At 41.2% G+C, this 19,996-nt stretch overlaps 1 protein-coding gene across 2 annotated transcripts in view; it reads left to right on the forward strand.

Moving 5' to 3' along the window:
- Positions 1-19,996, forward strand: part of ADAM17 (ADAM metallopeptidase domain 17) — a 306,921-nt gene that overhangs the window by 213,601 nt on the left and 73,324 nt on the right. For both annotated transcript variants that reach the window (XM_053709701.1, XM_053709702.1), the window contains one exon: positions 7,966-8,118. In XM_053709701.1, the coding sequence (XP_053565676.1) occupies positions 7,966-8,118 (153 nt within the window). The remainder of the gene's footprint in view (positions 1-7,965; positions 8,119-19,996) is intronic.

A 19,996-nucleotide genomic window follows, 5' to 3' on the forward strand; every position in this document is an offset into this window, starting at 1 on the left:
AACACTGAAGCCTTGAAGTGTGTCATGCCGGCCCCAGTTTATGCGGCCCACCGTGAAAAATCCCTGCTGGCCAATCCGGCCCTGTTTTTTATCTAGTTTATTTAATCTTATATTCTGGATATTGTTTATTTTGTCTGCTATATATATTATATATATTCAAGGGTTTATTAAGGGCTCATCCTCTAGCATTCTTTGGGGGGGGTGTTTTAGGAACTATTGCTTTTAACATATTATCCCTACGCCCTTTTTCAGTAGCATAGTTTTAGATACATTTTTAAGTTTCACTCGCTTATTTTATTCTTTGCCTGCTGGGCAGATTAAGGGTATATTTGGGGATTATTTCTTTTTCTTGCATATCCCTTACTTGCTACTGTAAAATCTTTTTCCTGGATTTGTGTTATAAGCAGTATCTCTGCTTATTCCTCGTCTATTTTTACATATTAAATGTAAGTTGTTTTTTTCGTATTACTGCCGAAATAGCTTGGTGGTTAAGTAGGCTGTTTAATAGCTGAGAGCTCTTGCTTTGCTTACCTATACGGGTGCAATTTAAAAAAAAAAAGGGGCAGGGAATTTTTTTAGATCTGGGTCTACGCTATAGCGTGTAAGTTTGATTGAAGGTCCTAAATTCAGGCCTCTCTTGGTTCTTGCTCTTTAGATTTTCCTATGCTTTGTCTGCTATGCATACTATATGTATTTTCTCAGGAATCATTTCCTTTTTCTCTTTTCGATGCCCTGTCCGATTTGATATCGGAGGAGAATAGGATTAAGGCTCTTAAATTAGCCAATACTTGTATCTGCGGTACCAACATGTAGCTAATTAGACTAGGAGCTAAGTTGTCTAGCTTCACTGTCCTAGCTCGTTGAGCTCTGTGGTTAAATTCTTGGTTGGCTGATGTTTCTTCAAAGGCCAAGCTTTTAGCTTTACCTTTATAAGGGTACAACTCTGTTTGGGCCTGGTCTGGCGGAAATCATTTCAGAGATTATGGGTGGAAAGGGATCTTTCCTACCTCAGGACAAGAAGAATAGACCTAAGGGTCGACCGACTTCTAATTTTCGTTCCTTTTGCAACTTTAGTTGAAATAATTTTTATTGTCATGGATCACATCAAATACAACATAATAAAACAGTGTGCTGGGTTACAATGTCCTAGTATTCTTAAAACAATTAAAGTTTTCAGCACCCTGTTTATATCATTTTCATCAATTTTTCTCCCCCCTTCCCTAACTCCCTCTCCACCCCCTCCCCCCTCTTATCCCATTTCCCAAAACCTAAACTTCATAACTGTATACAAAGAAAAACCTTTAACTTTAAACTTTTCCCGTCGAGCAGTGACAATGTTGTAGATTTCTTTAGAACGCTATATCTATATTTAAGAAAGTTCCTATTCTCTCCAATTTAATTGCCCTAAAAAAGCCTTATTGGTTACTTAGTGTTGATCTGTATGTACCTACATATTTCTGTTTATTTAAAATCCAGTGTATCCACATGTTTTGGAATCTCTCATATGTCCCTTGTATCCATGCAGCTGATTCTAGCATATTATAAACATCTTCAATTTTGATCATTACCTCACCCCATTCTGGAGACCCCACTTTCCATTTTCTAGCTATACATATTCTGGTTGCTGTACATATAATATTAACCCATCTATTAGTAATTGAGTTCATTGACTCCTGGGGGATATGTAGTAAGGCCTGTGAGGCTGATAATGTAAAGGAGTCGTCTAGAATCACCTTAAATAGTTGAGAAAGCTTGTCCCATGTAGGTTGTATCTTTGGACACTCCCACCACATGTGGAAATAGGTCCCTATCCCATTACATCCCCGATAACATAATCTACTACCCTGTGTGGTGTAATGTGAGGATTTCAGTGGTGTAAGGTACCATCTATATGAGGTTTTTATTGAGTTTTCGATAAGGTCTGCCGCTATTAAGCTTCTCCTCATTGAGGAGAAAATCTGGCTCCAATCTTCTCTATCATAGGTTATAGCTAAATCTTGTTCCCATTTGTCATAAATTACCAATTTTGCTGAACTATTTGCTTCTTGAATGGCTAAGTATAAGCGTGTAATCATTTTTTTATTTCTACCGGGTGTCATTATCATTTGTTCCAGAGCAGTTTTTGGGCAGGCTGGGATGCTGCCTAGTCTATATGTATTTATAGCATGGGAAATTTGGAGATATAAAAACCAGTGCAATGTATTTGGGTGTATTTTATATCTTAATTGTGTAAATGTCAACAACTTCCCATTGTCTAGGAAATCAGCTACCCTATAGAGGCCTTTATTTCCCCACTTATCTATTTGTTTTTGAAATTCTTTTGGGAGTAGTGTACTTAGAGGTATTATAATAGTGTGTGGCAAGAGTAATTTCATTGTATGTGTTAGTGACCTCCACATAAGCTTAGAATCTTCTGTAGTTTTTAGTTTAATTATCCTCTGGTCTTTTGGATCTGAGGGTTTCCATAATATATCTCCCGGAGTGCTTAGTCTTCCAATATCTGCTTCAATACCTGGCCATGTCATCCCCTGGCAATCTTTACATAAAAGAGCATTTTGTGCCAGTCTGGCAGCATGATAATAATCTCTAAGATTAGGGACTCCTACACCTCCCAATAGCTTGTGTTGTTTTAAAATATGAGCAGCTATTCTAGCTGTTTTATGTCCTCTTATAAATTTAATCATTTCAGATTGTAGTTCTTCAAGCTCTTTTATTGGGATTTTAATAGGTAAAGCTCTAAATATATATAACAGTCTTGGTAGGACATTCATTTTAATGGCCGATAATCTGCCATACCAAGAAAAGTTCCCTTTCTTCCATTTCAATATATCTCTTCTTATAGTTTTGTAAATTGGGATGTAGTTTGCTTTATACAATGTTTCTATGGTGTCTGTGATTTGTATGCCTAGATATTTTAGGGAATGATTAACCCATTTAAAATCAAAGTTCGCTTCTATCAACTTTTGTGTGTGTGTTGGTAATGATAGAGGGAGTGCTTCGCATTTATCCGAATTTATTTTGAAACCCGAAACATTGGAAAAAATCTTCTAATAATTGGTACAACCTAGGGAGGGAAAGCATTGGTTTTGTAATTGTAAGCAAGATATCGTCTGCAAATAAAGTTAGTGTTTGTTCCCCTTTATTTAATTTAACCCCATGGATATCCTTAGAGTTGCGAATACAAGACGCCAAAGGTTCTATGCACAACTCAAATAAAAGTGGAGACAACGGACATCCCTGACGAGTTCCATTCAATATATTGATAGGTCGAGACTGATATCCCGCTGCCCTAATTGTTGCTACTGGATTCGTGTATATATTTTTGATTGCCCCCCTAAATTTACTACCGAATCCCATATATTCGAGAACTGCCATCATATATTGCCAATCTACTCTGTCAAACGCCTTCTCCGCATCCAGAGAAAGGAGCAGAGAAGGCGTTTCTGTTCCCTTCCCTTTTGCAACTTTAAAGGACAGAAGTCATCCTTCTTCCAGACCAGACCAATCCTTGGAATAAGGGAAAGCAAAACAAGAAACCTTCCGCTGACTCTAAATCAGCATGAAGGGTCCGCCCCTATCCGATTTTGGATAAGGTGGGAGGCAGGCTTTCTTTTTTTCGACAGGCTTGGATACGTGATGTCCCAGATCCGTGGGCTGTGGACATAGTATCTCAGGATTACAAAATAGGATTCAGATCTTGCCCTCTAAGGGGCAGATTTCTCCTGTCAAGACTATCCTCAAACCAGGTAAAGAGGGAGGCCTTCTTAAATTGCGAGTGAGGACCTATCCTCCCTGGTAGTTATTGTACCAGTTCCTCTAGAGGAACAAGGTCAAGGATTCTATTCAAATCTATTTGTGGTTCCCAAAAAGCCCATCCTAGACCTAAAGGGTCTCAATAAATTCTTCAGGGTTCCGTTCTTCAAGATGGAAACTATTCATTCCATTCTTCCATTGATTCAGGAAGGTCAGTTCATGACCTACACGTTCCCATTCACAGGGATCTTAACACAAAAGTTCTGGGAGCCCTATTAGCATTGATCAGATCCCAGGGAATTGCTGTGGCGCTTTATCTAGACATCTTGGTTCAGGCGTCCTCTTTTCAACTAGCAAAATCTCATAAAGAGATGTTTTTTTTTATACGTTCCCACAGCTGGAAAGGAGTTCTCTAGTTCAGACTACAGAAGTGTGTTTCCTACGAACAATCAGATTCCCTGTCCATGAAGATTTCCCTGATGGATGTCAGAAAATTCAATCTTCTTGCTTTTTGCCCTTCTCTTCAGTCTGCCTTTTGTTCGTCAGTGGCTCAATGCATGGAGGTGATTGGTCTGATGGTGGTTCCTTGGACACCATTCCTTTTGCTCGGATCCATCTACGACTGTTGCAGCTTTGCATGCTAAGTCAATGGAACGGAAACCATTTGGATTTATCGCAGAGGATAAATCTGGACCCCTATCAAGAGACTTTCTCTTGTGGTGGATTTCACAGGGACATCTGTCTCGGGGCACATCCTGGATGATTGTGACTATGGACTCCAGCCTGTTAGGCTGGGTAGCTATTTGGAGTTCTATAGAAGCCCAGGGCCTGTGGTATTGGGAGAATCTTCTCTTTCAATAATCATCTTGGAGTTGAGCGCAATCTTCAATGCCTTGACAGCTTGGCCTCAATTATCTTTAGTCCGGTTGATCATTCCAGTTGGACAACATCACCTCAGTGGCTTACATCAACCACCAGGGAGGAACTCAGAGTTCCTTGTCCATGAAGGAGGTATCTTGCATTCTTCAGTGGCCGGAAGCTTGCGATTGTCTATCTGCCATCCACATTCCAGACATGGACGATTGGGAGGCGGATTTTCTGAGCAGACAGATTTTTCATCCCGGGGAGTGGGCTCTCTATCCGGAAGTTTTCTCCAGGATAACCCTCGGGGGGGGGGGGGGGGTCCGCAGATGGATCTGATGGCGTCTCGTCAGAATGCCAAGCTTCCAAAGTATGGTTCAAGGTCAAGAGATACTCAGGTCGCCCTGATAGATGCTTTGGCGGTTCCTTTGGATTTCAGTCTAGCATACCTGTTTCCTCAGTTTGCTCTCCTTCCACGAGTCTTTGCTCGTATCAAGCAGGAGAGAGCGTCAGTGATTCTAATAACTCCCGCCTGGCCTTGCAGGATCTGGTGAAAATGTAATCTCTTCCTCCTTAGAGGTTTCCTCTGAAGAAGGACCTTCTAATCAGGGTCCATTCCTCCATCCAAATCTGTATTCTCTGAAGCTGACTGCTTGGAGATTGAACGCCTAGTTCTGTCTAGATGTGGTTTTTCGGAAGCGGTCATTGATACTATGCTTTAGACTCATAAACCTGTTACTCGCAGGATTTAACATAAGGTATGGCGTAAATACCTTTTTTGAGCAAAGCTAAAGGTTTTTCCTGGAGTCGGGTGAGGATTCCCCGAATTTTATCATTTCTTCAGGATGGCCTGGAGAGAGGGTTGTCAGTCAGTACTCTGAAGGGTCAGATTTCTGCACGGTCTATTCTTTTGTACAAACGTCTGGCTGATTTACCAGATGTTCAAGCTTTTGTTCAGGCCCTGGTCAGAATCAGGCCTATGTTTAAACCTAAATAAAACGAGAGAAGCGCTCAACCTGGGAACGAACAATAGCATAATAGCTTGTTCTATGGCTAGTTACCACCCAAGAAGCAGCCTCTTTTTGCTCAACATGTGCCTTTTCACAGAGAAAAAATTTCCTGAAACATATCAGTCCGATCCTGACTTAACAGTACAGTCCAGCCCCGAAATACCAGGCAATCCCTCTCTGAACGAAAGAAACAACAAAACCCCAGACATACGTTACGGCCTATTGTGGGCCTCGTCAGTGAGGTGCAGCCATATCCCTCTAGGCATACTGAGCAACAGGTCCATGTCTGGATTCCCGCATCACACTTAGGGAGGCTTCCAAAAGTGTCATAATTTGCATAAATAAAAAAAAATGTTTAAACCTGTTGCTCCTCTTTGGAGCCGTAACATAGTTCTTAATGTTTTGCAGCAGGCTCCGTTTGAGCCGTTGCATGTTGTTGATTTAAAATTGTTATCTTGGAAAGTTTTGTTTCTCCTTGCTATTTCTTCTGCTCGCAGAGTTTCTGAGCTTTCAGCTCTGCAGTGTGATTCCCTATATCTTATTTTTCATGCAGATAAGGTGGTCCTTCATACTAAATTAGGGTTTCTCCCTAAGGTGGTGTTGGATTGAAACATTAATCAGGAAATTGTTGTTCCTTCTTTTTGTCCTAATCCTTCTTCTCATAAGGAACGTCTTTTGCATAGTTTGTATGTTGTGCGGGCTCTAAAATTTTCCTACAAGCTACTAAAGATTTTCGGCAAATTTCTGCCCTGTTTGTTGTTTTCTCTGGAAAGCATAAGAGTCAGAAGGCCATTTCTACTATTTTTTCCCTCTGGTTAAGAAGTATGATTTGTTTTGCTGGACAGCAGCCTCCTCAGAAAATTACGGCTCATTCCGCTAAGGCTGAGTGTCTCCTATTCTTGGGCTTTCAAAAATGAAGCCTCTGTGGAACAGATTTGCAAGGCGGCAACATGGTCCTCTTTGCATACTTTTTCCAAAGTCTACAAATTTTATACTTTTGCCTTGGCTGAGGCCTCTTTTGGGAGAAAGGTTCTTTAAGCGGTGGTGCCTTCTGTTTAGGTCCTCCTGCCTTGTTCTCCCTCCCTTTTCATTCCGTGACCTCCTAGCTTGGGTATTGGTTCCCACTAGTAATTGGAATGACGTTGTGGACTCTCCATGCCATAGGAAAGAAAACAAAATTTATACCTACCTGATAAATTTCTTTCTTTCCAGGCATGGAGAGTCCACGACCCGCCCTCTATTTTATTCATAATTCGGCAGGTTTTTTTTTAGTAAACCTCAGGCACCTTTTCACCCTTGTTTCTTCTTTTTCCATTTTCTTTCGGCTGAATGACTGGGGATTATGGGTAAGGGAAGTTACACTTAACAGCTTTGCTGGGGTGCTCTTTGCCTCCACCTGCTGGCCAGGAGTTGAATATCCTACTAGTAATTGGAATGACGTTGTGGACTCTCCATGCTCGGAAAGAAAGAAATCTATGAGGTAAGCATAAATTTTGTTTTCAATTTGCTTCTATTTAATTTGCTTTGTTTTCTTGTTGAAAAGCATGCCTAGGTAGGTTCAGGAGCAGCAATACACTACTGGGAGCTAGCTGCTTATTGGTGACTGCACAGGCACTCAGTGTGTTCTACTAGCGCCCAGGAGTGGATTGCTGCCCCTTCAACAAAGGACACCAAGAAAATGAAGCAAATTTGATTATAGAAGTAAATTAGAAAGTTGTTTATAGAAATAATTGTTATTTCATGTCCTTTTTAAGTCATTCATTAAAATATACAGGGTTTTTTAACAGACCCAACAATAGTGTTTGTCACTGTATCTGTAATAATACATAGGTGGTGATGACATATTTTCTTCCCTCTGCTCTGACACATTATTTCTACACTTCCCTAACACCACCACTCTTTCAAAATTTCTTCTCCTTGTTCACTTTCTTCTCCCTAGAGTCATGCAGTAAAGTGAATAAAGTATCAAGACAAAATGAGTGTATATGAAAGAGAACCGAGGGAATAGGGGAGATGATAGTGAGCAGTTGGAGGCTTTGGTAAGGTTCGGATAAGGATGAGTTTAGGAGGGAGTCATAGAAGTTGTTGCTAATACATGCTTTGCATTTTCTGCTCCATGCAAATCGTTTTAGGACTGGCAGAGAGAAAAGTGAAGAGAGTTTGGCAAGAGCGCAGTAATCTCCACTTGTAAAAAGGGGTTGTGTATGTGAGCAGAGAGAGCATAACAAACCTCAAAATCAGATGGTAACATTAGAACAACGGTGTAGTCTGCTAGCCATTGTGTATTTAATTGTCATATGTGGGATTTGTTTTTTATGTTTTCTCCCTACGTTCTTTGTAGGAAGCAGACTTGGTCACTACTCATGAATTGGGTCACAATTTTGGTTCCGAACACGATCCTGACAGCTTGGAGTCCTGTGCTCCCAGCGAAGATAAAGGAGGAAAATTTGTCATGTATCCTATAGCTGTGAGCGGAGACCATGAAAATAATAAGGTACATTTTTTATTTTTTTGTCCTTGTCATCTTGATTAATAATTAATAAGCTGATACTTTTTAGTGCAGTGAGAAATTTGAAGGTCTGTTACACAAGAGGGGGAATATAGTACTTAAAAGTCTGTATATCTTTTGTTAACTTGTTGGGGACTCTGTCTATGATCTTGCAAGTGGTTCCTATATAATGTGCCATCATCACCCATACAGCATGATCATGCAGGAGCCGTCAGGATGGTGTGGAGGGTTCTCCATCATGTATGTGTTCCCTTTTTTTATTTGTTTTTGTCTACAGTTCCATGTACTTTTTCACATGGTCTAATCCAGTTATGGAATACTTCACCCAAAAGAGCAATTGCACTAAGATCGTTGCCATCCAAAATTCGTTGTTAAAGAAACACGAAACCCAAAAGTTATCCTTCATGATTAAGATAGTGTATCTAATTTCCTTTGTTTTCTTGGTATCCTTTGTTGAAAAGCATACCTAGGTAGGCTTAGGAGCAGCAATGCACTAGTGGCAGCTAACTGATGATTGGTGGTTGCACACAAATGCCTCTTGTCAATTGTTCACTCAAGATCCAGCTAGTTCAAAAGATACCAAATTTAATAATATAAGTAAATTGTAAAGTTGTTTAACTCCTTCAATGCGCATGACAAGGCGTTCTCGTTGTGCACCTGTAGGAGCATGATAAGCCCTTTTCGTCATGCAGGGGGATCGCTGATCAATAGCTATTCCTCACTACCGGGGATCGTTGGTGGCCTAGTGGGTGATGTCACAAATGGGGCAGAACCAGAAAGCTCACTGTAGCTGCAATGGCGCTGGATGGGGAGAGGTTCTTCAAACCCCTTGATCTCCACTCCCATAGCAACTACAGACCTCCAAGACCTCACACAAAATATATTTTAAAAATTAAGTTGAAAAAACACATGGTGATTTGCTTGGGAATGGCTCATTCTATGTGCAATAAAAAATATCTGGTATGTGCAGAGACCCCTAATAAAGTGTATTTTCTAGATGTCCCTTGCTCAATTTTTTTTTAAAGTTTGTCTGTATAGTCAGGTGATCACTGTGGTAACAGTGAACACCTTGCAAGAAAAAAAGGGCTTTTATTTCTTTTCTGAACAATGGGGCCTATCTAATTTATATAATAACCCCAAAAGCCCGTATGGGCCCCTATTTCACATGCCCATGATGACAATTTAGTAATGTGGTCACTTGGCCATTTTTAATATTATTTATGAAAATTTAAGCTATATCATTTGCCATGAATTATAAATGGTAATAATGGTCTATTGTGAATCTGCTGAAAAAAATGATATATAATTTGCGTGGGTGACTCACTAAAATTTGACTTACAAAAGGGTTTCAATCTAGGTAGCAAAAAAGCTCAAAATTGGCTCAGCTGTGTGGTGTGAAAAAAGGCTTAGCAGCGAAAGGGTTAATATTGTAGGCCCTATCTGAAGCATGAAAGAAAAACTTCAGGTTTCCTTTCTCATTATGCTGTTATAAATAGGTTTTAGAAGTAGCAGGAAATGCATGTCATATTAGTTTCTGAGCAACTGGGACTGTCGGCACTTAGGAACAAGCAACCACATGTGTGAAAACTAAGGACAACATCCATTTAAAAAAACGCGGAACATAAATGTTTAAAATAACCCCCCTTTTGGATGCAAGAACGAAAAAAGTAAAGTGATTTTCACTGTTGACTATATCTGTGGTAGTAACTAGAACACTTGTGTTTGGTATTGTTAGATGTCTGACCATATGTCTAGCAACGTGGAGAAAAATAAGGGGATAACTTGTATAATGTTTGCTTCCAGTTAAAGGGACATAAACCCAATTTTTTTTTCTTTCATGATTTAGATAGAACATACAATTTTAAACAACTTTCCAATTTACTTCTATTATCAAATTTTATTTGTTTTCTTGTTCTCCTCTGTTGAAAAGCAGGTATGTAAGCTCAGGAGTGTGCACGTGTCTGCAGTGCTATATGGCAGCAGTTTAGCATCAATGTTCTACATTAGCAAGAGCATTAGATGGCAGCGCTATTTCCTGTCATGTAGTGATCCAGATGTGCACACTACCTATCTAGATATCTCTTCGACAAAGAATAACAAAAACAAAGCAAATTTGATAAAAGAAGTAAATTGGAAACTTTTTTTTAAAAAAAATTGTATTGACGCCAATCATGAAAATGTAACTGATTCCTATTTTGGGTTCAGACATATGGGGAACAGCATACTTTAATTTTAGCACAATAATTTCTCACACACAACTCCTTTTTATTGTTTCATGAAAGTATTGCCACCCCTGCAATCAATGATCTTTGAAAATCTGTAGCACCACCTTGTGTTCATTGTGTGCTTTTTATTCACTCTTGCATGTGTTCTTATTTTAATTAAAAAAAACGCATATTTATGGTATAAAATGTTTGTCCACCTCTCTTGATAGATTCCCCTTAGTTCAAGTGGTTGGTCGCAGAATGATTTGCCAAAATCCTCTGTTTATGAATTTATGTAAACCTTGGAACAATGGTAAAAAAGACTGATGTTTGAAAGCCTTATAAACCATGCTGTGTGACAGAATATGTAGATGGGGATGATGAACTAAACTTTAAATGTTTATATAGATAAAAACAAATATACTACTTTAATGTGGCAGTGCTCTTTGTGTACGGTATCCTGTGTGTGTGTCAGCATTACCAGAGTATAATTCCCACAAACTCTGCCCCTCTCATTGAGGGACAGTTATGATAAAGTAAATGGCTTTATTAAGGATGTACAGGGGTTACAATGCATTTACATAAACACACAACTTAAAAATATATTGTACCTCACTTTAGCCTCTTTAATACGTTTCAAACATGGGGGCCTTAGCTTTGTCTATAGTCCTATGGTTATACAAAACTAGGTGTATAAACATGCTACTTGTGCTGCTGTTAAACATAGGACTGCATGTTCCTATGTATTTGGATCATCACTAGTTTCTGAGGTTTGCCTTTCTGGACAAACATTTTCAGATTGTGACTCTTCCATTCTGTCTGGCCACTGCACCAAGAATCTTTACAAAAGTTCTAGGTGACTTGATTTCAGTAATAAGGTATCAGGTGGATTTCTGTTTTCCCCTATTTGGACAATATTTTGGTTCAAGCTTAATCAATACTTTTAGCAGAATCTCATATCAACCAACTGTTATAATTTCTTCAGCTTCATGTTTGGAATATAAATTTGCCAAAACGTTCTTTGATTCCTCAGACAAAGGTGACTCTTCTGGGATTTCAAATAGATTCAGTCTCCTTGAAATTGTCTCTAACAGAGACAAGGATTTCAAAGTTAATGTCTGCTTGTCTGAATCTTCAGGCTCAGCTTTTCCCTTCAGTAGCTTCCTGCATGGAAGTAATAGGTTTGATGGTGGCAGCATCAGATGCGCAGTACCTTATGCACGGCTTCATATGAGGCTTCTTCAGCTTTGCATGCTAAATCAGGGGAACAGTGATCACTCCCAGTTATCGCAAATTATCTTCCTGAGTTCTCTTGTAAGGCAATCTCTCTCGTGATGGTTACTTCCCCAGCACATTTCTCAGGGAGCAAGCTTTGCTCGTCCTCTGTTGACTATAATTTCGACAGATGCAAGTCTGTCCGGCTGGGTTGCTATATGAGGAGTATGGGCAGCCTTGGAGGTCAGGTTGCCCATAAATATTTTGGAACTCCGAGCAATTCACAGGACTCTTCTTTTTTGGGCCCAGTCAAGGATAGAATCCTTCCTTCAGTTTGTGAGACAATGTTACAGCTCTGGCTTATATCAATCACCATGGGAACCAAGTGTTCCTTGGCGATGAACGTTCAGAGAATTCTGGATTGGGCAGAGATCCATCATTAGCATATGTTTGCTGTTCATGTTCAAGGAGGGAAGAAGATTTTCTCAGACAATCCATCCAGGGGAACAGTCTCTTTGTCCAGATGTATTCAGTCAGATTGTGAATCTTTAGGGCCTACCAGAGATCTCATGACTTCCAGGTTAAACCACAAACTTCCTCAGTATTTCTCCAGGTCCAGGGATCAAAGGGCTTTGGAGACAGATGCTTTGTGAAAGCTTTGGTCATTTCGGCTAGCCCATGTGTTTCTTCCTCTGGTTCTATTATCCAGAGTTATAGCCTAGATCCGGCAAGAGAATGCATCAGTGATTCTAATAGCTCCGGAATGGCCTCAAGCAGTTTGGTGTGCAGATCTGATTCAGATGTCCAGTTATCAGTCCTGATCTCTTCCTTCAAGAAAAGATCTTCTGTCTCGAGGTCCGGTTTGCCATCCAGATCTAAAATCTCTAAGCTTGATGGCTTTGAGATTGAACGTATAGTTCTTCGTCAGAGGGGTTTTCCTGAGTTTGTTCAGGCTAGGAAACCGGTTACTAGAAGAATCTATTATAAGTGTTGAGAGCGCCTTTATTACTTGGTGTTCTCTTAAGAATTCTAGGAATCTTAAAAGAATGCTAAGAATAATTATAGAGTTTCTTCAAGATGGATTGCAGAAAGGTCTTTCTGCCAGTTCTTTGAAAGGTCAAATTAATGTTCTCTGTTCTTTTTCACAAGAAAATTGCTAATCTTCCTGATGTGCATAGTTTTTGTTCAGGCATTATCTAGAATAAAGCTTGTAATTGAAACCTTAATTTGGTTCTGAACGTTTTGCAGTCTCCTTTTGAACCTGTGCATAAGGTGGATATTAAGCTTATTTCCTGGAAAGCTTTATTTCCTTCCATAAGGCAGGGCGAGTCCACAACTTTATTCCTTACTGTTAGGAAATACACCTGGCCACCAGGAGGAGGCAAAGACACCCCAGCCAACGGCTTAAATATCCCACCCACTTCCCCTATCCCCCAGCCATTCTTTGCCTTTCGTCACTATAGGAGGCGGCAGAGAAGTAGCAGAAGATTTGAATAGTCCTGTAATGGGTATGTTCCCTTCAAGAAAGGACTGGAGTTTTAAGTAATCATGTCAACCTCTCAGTGAGAGTATTGATTAAAGTTAGTCTGGAAATGCAGGGAAAGTTTTTCTGCGAACCCATCCAGACTGTCGCCTAACAGCTCCTAAACAATTAGTGTTGACGATTTTCACTGCTTGCTGTTACACACTCAAGTCCATGTCAGAAGCATCGCTGCAAGACTGTCTCACTTGAGGATGTGCCTGTTCCACAGCATGGATACTGGAGGGTAAGACCGTTTTATATATACACTTTTTCTATACAGGGTCACAGTGTGGCTCCTTTATGCCTCAATAGGATCAAGGGTTAATATCTCCTTCAGGGAGATTATTTGAATAGCTAGGGGTTAATTTATAAATGCTTTAATGTGAGTTTCTCTTGTAAAGTGTATCCAGTCCACAGATCATCCATTACTTGTGGGATATTCTCCTTCCCAACAGGAAGTTGCAAGAGGATCACCCACAGCAGAGCTGCTATATAGCTCCTCCCCTAACTGCCATATCCAGTCATTCTCTTGCAACTCTCAACAAGCATGGAGGTAGTAAGAGGAAAGTGGTGAAATGTAGCTGTTATCTTGCTTCAATCGAAAGTTTTTTTTTTTTAAAATGGTACCGAGTTGTACTATTTTGTCCCAGGCAGAAAAATAGAAGAATCTGCCTGTGATTTCTATGATCTTAGCAGGTTGTAACTAAGATCCATTGCTGTTCTCACACATGACTGAAGAGAGAGGTAACTTCAGCGGGGGAATGGCGTGCAGGTTTTCCTGCTATGAGGTATGTGCAGTAAGATTTTTTTCTATAAGATGTGAATGCTAGAAAATGCTGCTGATACCAAATTTGTGTAAGGTAAGCCTGAATACAGTGATTTAATAGCGACTGGTATCATGCTTACTTTCTGAGGTAATACTCTTTTATATTTACAATATAAAACGTTTGCTGGCATGTTTAAACGTTTTTATATATACTTTGGTGATAAAACTTTATTGGGGCCTAGTTTTTTCCACATGGCTGGCTTAAATTTGCCTAGAAACAGTTTCCTGAGGCCTTCCACTGTGTTACTATGAGTGGGAGGGGCCTAATTTAGCGCTTTTTTGCGCAGTAACTTTTACAGACTGAGACATCCAGCTTCCTCCAGGAGTCCCCTGAATGCTATAGGACACCTCTAAAGGGCTCTTAGGCTTTCCAAAATCGTTTGTTGGGGAAGGTAGGCCCACAGCAAGGCTGTGGCAGTTGGTGTGACTGTTAAAAAACGTTTATATTGTTTCTTTGATCTGTCACTGCTGCTTCGGCGTTCTGGTTTGAGTCTCTGGAAGAGGCTTTACAGGTAGCGACTCCATTGGATGACATACTTGACAAGCTTAGAGCACTTTAGCTAGCCAATTCTTTTGTTTCTGATGCCATTGTTCGTTTGACTAAACTAACGGCTAAGAATTGTGGTTTTGCTATCCAGGCGCGCAGAGCGCTATGGCTTAAGTCATGGTCAGCTGACGTTACTTCAAAGTCTAAACTGCTTAATATTCCCTTCAAGGGGCAGACCCTATTCGGGCCTGGTTTGAAGGAGATTATTGCTGATATCACTGGAGGAAAAGGTCATGCCCTTCCTCAGGAAAGGGCCAAACAGTCTAATTTTCGTGCCTTTCGAAACTTCAAGGCAGGTGCGGCATCAACTTCCTCTAATGCAAAACAAGAGGGAACTTTTGCTCAATCCAAGATGGTCTGAAGACCTAACCAGGCCTGGAACAAAGGTAAGCAGGCCAAAAAGCCTGCTACTGCCTCTAAGACAGCATGAAGGAACGGCCCCCTATCCGGTAACGGATCTAGTAGGGGGCAGACTTTCGCTCTTCGCCCAGGCGTGGGCAAGAGATGTCCAGGATCCCTGGGCGTTGGAAATTATATCCCAGGGATATCTTCTGGACTTCAAGGTTTCCCCCCCAAAAGGGAGATTTCACCTTTCACAATTATCTGCAAAAAGATAAAGAGAGAGGCATTCTTACACTGTGTACAAGACCTCCTAGTTATGGGAGTGATCCATCCAGTTCCAAAGGAGGAACAGGGACAGGGATTTTACTCAAATCTGTTTGTAGTTCCCAAAAAAGAGGGAACCTTCAGACCAATTTTGGATCTAAAGATCTTAAACAAATTCCTGATTCAGGCGTCAAACTTCCAAATTGCCAAGTCTCATACGGACATAGTGTTGGCATTTCTGAGGTCGCATGGGTGGAAGGTGAACGAGGAAAAGAGTTCTCTATCCCCCCTCACAAGAGTTTCCTTCCTAGGGACTCTGATAGATTCTGTAGAAATTAAAATGTACCTGACGGAGTACAGGTTATCAAAACTTCTAAATTCCTGACGTGTTCTTTATTCCAATCCTCGCCCTTCGGTGGCTCAGTGCATGGAAGTAATCGGCTTAATGGTAGCGGCAATGGACATAGTGCCGTTTGCACGCCTACATCTCAGACCGCTGCAACTCTGCATGCTCAGTCAGTGGAATGGGGATTACACAGATTTGTCCCCTCTACTAAATCTGGCTCAAGAGACCAGGGATTCTCTTCTCCGGTGGCTATTTCGGGTCCATCTGTCCAAAGGTATGATCTTTCGCAGGCCAGATTGGACAATTGTAACGACAGATGCCAGCCTTCTAGGTTGGGGTGCAGTCTGGACCTCCCTGAAGGCTCAGGGATCGTGGACTCAGGAGGAGTCACTCCTTCCAATAAACATTCTGGAACTAAGAGCGATATTCAATGCTCTTCAGGCTTGGCCTCAGCTAGCGACAATGAGGTTCATCAGATTTCAGTCGGACAACATCACGACTGTGGCTTACATCAACCATCAAGGGGGAACAAGGAGTTCCCTAGCGATGTTAGAAGTCTCAAAGATAATTCGCTGGGCGGAGATTCACTCTTGCCACCTATCAGCTATCCATATCCCAGGTGTAGAGAACTGGGAGGCGGATTTTCTCAGTCGACAGACTTTTCATCCGGGGGAGTGGGAACTCCATCCGGAGGTGTTTGCACAATTGGTTCATCGTTGGGGCAAACCAGAACTGGATCTCATGGCGTCTCGCCAGAACGCCAAGCTTCCTTGTTACGGATCCAGGTCCAGGGACCCCAAAGCAACGCTAATAGATGCTCTAGCAGCGCCTTGGTCCTTCAACCTGGCTTATGTGTTTCCACCGTTTCCTCTGCTCCCTCGTCTGATTGCCAAAATCAAGCAGGAGAGAGCATCGGTGATCTTGATAGCGCCTGCTTGGCCACGCAGGACTTGGTATGCACATCTGGTGGACATGTCATCCTTTCCACCATGGACTCTGCCGCTGAGACAGGACCTTCTACTTCAAGGTCCTTTCAACCATCCAAATCTAATTTCTCTGAGGCTGACTGCCTGGAGATTGAACGCTTGATTTTATCAAAGCGTGGTTTCTCTGAGTCAGTCATTGATACCTTAATTCAGGCACGAAAGCCTGTCACCAGGAAAATCTATCATAAGATATGGCGTAAATATCTTTATTGGTGTGAATCCAAGGGCTACTCATGGAGTAAGGTCAGGATTCCCAGGATATTATCATTTTGTCAGGCTTTAGTTAGAATCAAGCCTGTGTTTAAACCTGTTGCTCCACCTTGGAGCTTAAATTTGGTTCTTAAAGTTCTTCAGGGGGTTCCGTTTGAACCTCTTCATTCCATAGATATCAAACTTTTATCTTGGAAAGTTTTTTTTTGGTAGCTATTTCCTCGGCTCGTAGAGTTTCCGAGTTATCTGCCTTACAATGTGATTCTCCTTATCTGATCTTCCATGCAGTTAAGGTAGTTCTGTGTACCAAACCTGGGTTTTTACCTAAGGTGGTATCTAATAAGAATATCAATCAAGAGATTGTTGTTCCGTCTTTGTGTCCTAATCCTTCTTCAAAGAAGGAACGTCTATTACACAATCTGGACGTGGTTTGTGCTTTAAAGTTTTACTTACAAGCTACTAAAGATTTTTGTCAAACATCTGCTTTGTTTGTTGTCTACTCTGGACAGAGGAGAGGTCAAAAGGCTTCGGCAACCTCTCTTTCTTTTTGGCTAAGAAGCATAATCCGCTTAGCCAATGAGACTGCTGGCCAGCAGCCTCCAGAAAGGATTACAGCTCATTCTACTAGAGCTGTGGCTTCCACATGGGCCTTTAAGAATGAGGCTTCTGTTGAACAGATTTGCAAGGCGGCGACTTGGTCTTCGCTTCATACTTTTTCAAAATTCTACAAATTTGATACTTTTGCTTCTTCAGAGGCTATTTTTGGGAGAAAGGTTTTACAGGCAGTGGTACCTTCCATTTAAGTACCTGCCTTGTCCCTCCCTTCATCTGTGTACTTTAGCTTTGGTATTGGTATCCCACAAGTAATGGATGATCCGTGGACTGGATACACCTTCCAAGAGAAAACATAATTTATGCTTACCTGATAAATTTATTTCTCTTGTGGTGTATCCAGTCCACGGCCCACCCTGTCATTTTAAGGCAGGTATTTTTTAATTTTAAACTACAGTCACCACTGCACCCTATTGTTTCTCCTTTCTCTGCTTGTTTTCGGTCGAATGACTGGATATGGCAGTTAGGGGAGGAGCTATATAGCAGCTCTGCTGTGGGTGATCCTCTTGCAACTTCCTGTTGGGAAGGAGAATATCCCACAAGTAATGGATGATCCGTGGACTGGATACACCACAAGAGAAATAAATTTATCAGGTAAGCATAAATTATGTTTTTTTGGGCTCATAGACTGTGTGCTCTTGGCTTGGAACAAGCAGGTTTCACTTTAGTTTTTGAGTGTTGCGCAGCTCATAATAGCTTAGCGCCTTTTTCATAGCAAGGGAAGTCCTGTCCTGCGCTCCACGTGACTAGGTGTGGTATTTACATTTCCTACGATCCTACTGTGGACATCACTCCAAAGGAGAGCGTTTTCACTGTTAGCTGTCTGGGTCTAGGAGGTGGTGAGTGCCCCAGCCATTGGGATTATAAAGATGCCGTTTTTTTATTAAAGCGTTTCTTTTTGTCTGTCCTTGTGTGAATATATCTTAGCTATGGAGGACTCTGATACTACATTAGAAGGTTCTGCTCCTTCTGTACTGTTTAATAATTCCTGTTTATATTGTGAGGAGGGCGTAGTTTGCCCATCTGCTTAATTTTTTTCCATTTGCCTAAGCACTGTTCTAAAGTATAAGAAGGGAGACAAGCCTGCTAATACTCATAGCTCTATTAGCCCCTCTGAGCTGTCTACCTCTCAGGAATCTGGGTCCCGAGAGCTTACTACCCTTTCTACACTACCCGCTCCACATGCAGTTCCCCGCGGCTCAACTAATCCTCCATCTGGAGGGGGCTTTCCTTCTTAATATGAGGAGAGTCCACATCTTCATTTCTTTTGGGAATACAGAACCTGGCCACCAGGAGGAGGCAAAGACACCCCAGCCAAAGGCTTAAATACCTCCCCCACTTCCCTCATATCCCTGCCATTCTTTGCCTTTCTTCACAGGAGGTTGGCAGAGAAGTGTCAGAAGATTCAGAGTAGTTTCTTATGAAGGGTATCTACCCTTCGAAATTGGGACTGGAGTTTTAAGTAGTCTTGTCAGCCTCTCAGTGAGAGCATTGACGAAAGCTAGTCTGGAGATGAAGGGAGATTCTTTCTGCTAACCCATCCAGACTCGTATTAACAGCTCCTAAGCAATCAGTGTTGACGAGTTTCACTGCCTGCTTCCATCACTCAAGTCCATGTCAGGAGCGATGCTACAAGACTGAAACTTGAGTGGCTGTGTTTCTGTTCCATGGCATAGATTCCGGTAAGATCGTTTCATTTATTATACACACATAACGCAAGAAGACAGGGTCACAGTGTGGCTCCTTTTATCTGTATGGAATCAATGGTTAAAGGGACACTGAACCCAAATTTTTTTCTTTTGTGATTCCGATAGAGCATGCAATTTTAAGCAACTTTCTAATTTACTCCTATTATCAAATTTTCTTCGTTCTCTTGATATCTTTATTTGAAAAAGAAGGCATCTAAGCTTTTTCTTTTTTATTCAGAACTCTGGACAGCACTTTTTCATTGGTGGATGAATTTATCCACCAATCAGCAAGGACAACCCAGGTTGTGCACAAAAATTGGGCTGGCATCTAAACTTACATTACTGCATTTCAAATAAATAAACCAAGAGAATGAAGAAAATTTGATAATAGGAGTAAATTAGAAAGTTGCATAAAATTACATGCTCTATCTGAATCACGAAAGAAAAAATTTGGGTTCAGTGTCCCTTCAATAATAACCCCCCCCCCCCCTCAGGAGATATTAAACAGTGGGGATGGCTCTCATACATTTTTATTTGATATACTGTGTTATGTGTGAGATGATTTCTGAGGCTCATAGGCTAAGGTTGGAACATACAGGTTACTTCAGAGGCGCAGCTTTTCCTTAGCGGGGGTGGTCCTAGGTTGCGCACCATGTGACCGGGTGTGGTCGTAGCTTCACTTCCTACTCTCACCGTGCTGGTTATCAGAGAGAAGCATTTTTTTCTCTGTGCCTGGGTCATAGGAGGTGGTGAGTGCCCCAGCCATTGGGGGTATAAAGGTGCCGTTCTTTATATTTATATAACGTTCGCAATTGTTATATTAGGACATGGCCCTCTATACCTAAGACTAATGCCTGTTTATATTGTGAGGAGGCCGAGGTATACCTACACTCTCAATTATGTTCCACATGCCTAGAAAAAGTGATTATGTCAAAAAAGGTTATCATGTTTGATACCACAGAGCCTTCCACCTCTGAGGGGTCTCGTCCTGTGAGGTGTGCACCCTGCTTTTATCTTCTAATACACATGCAGTTTCCCATAGCACGCCTTTTACCTCCAGACTTCACTGCACAGTTACAAACGGCGGTGTCTGCGACCATT

The sequence above is a fragment of the Bombina bombina genome, chromosome 4, assembly GCF_027579735.1.
Source record: "Bombina bombina isolate aBomBom1 chromosome 4, aBomBom1.pri, whole genome shotgun sequence".
Lineage (NCBI taxonomy): Eukaryota > Metazoa > Chordata > Amphibia > Anura > Bombinatoridae > Bombina > Bombina bombina.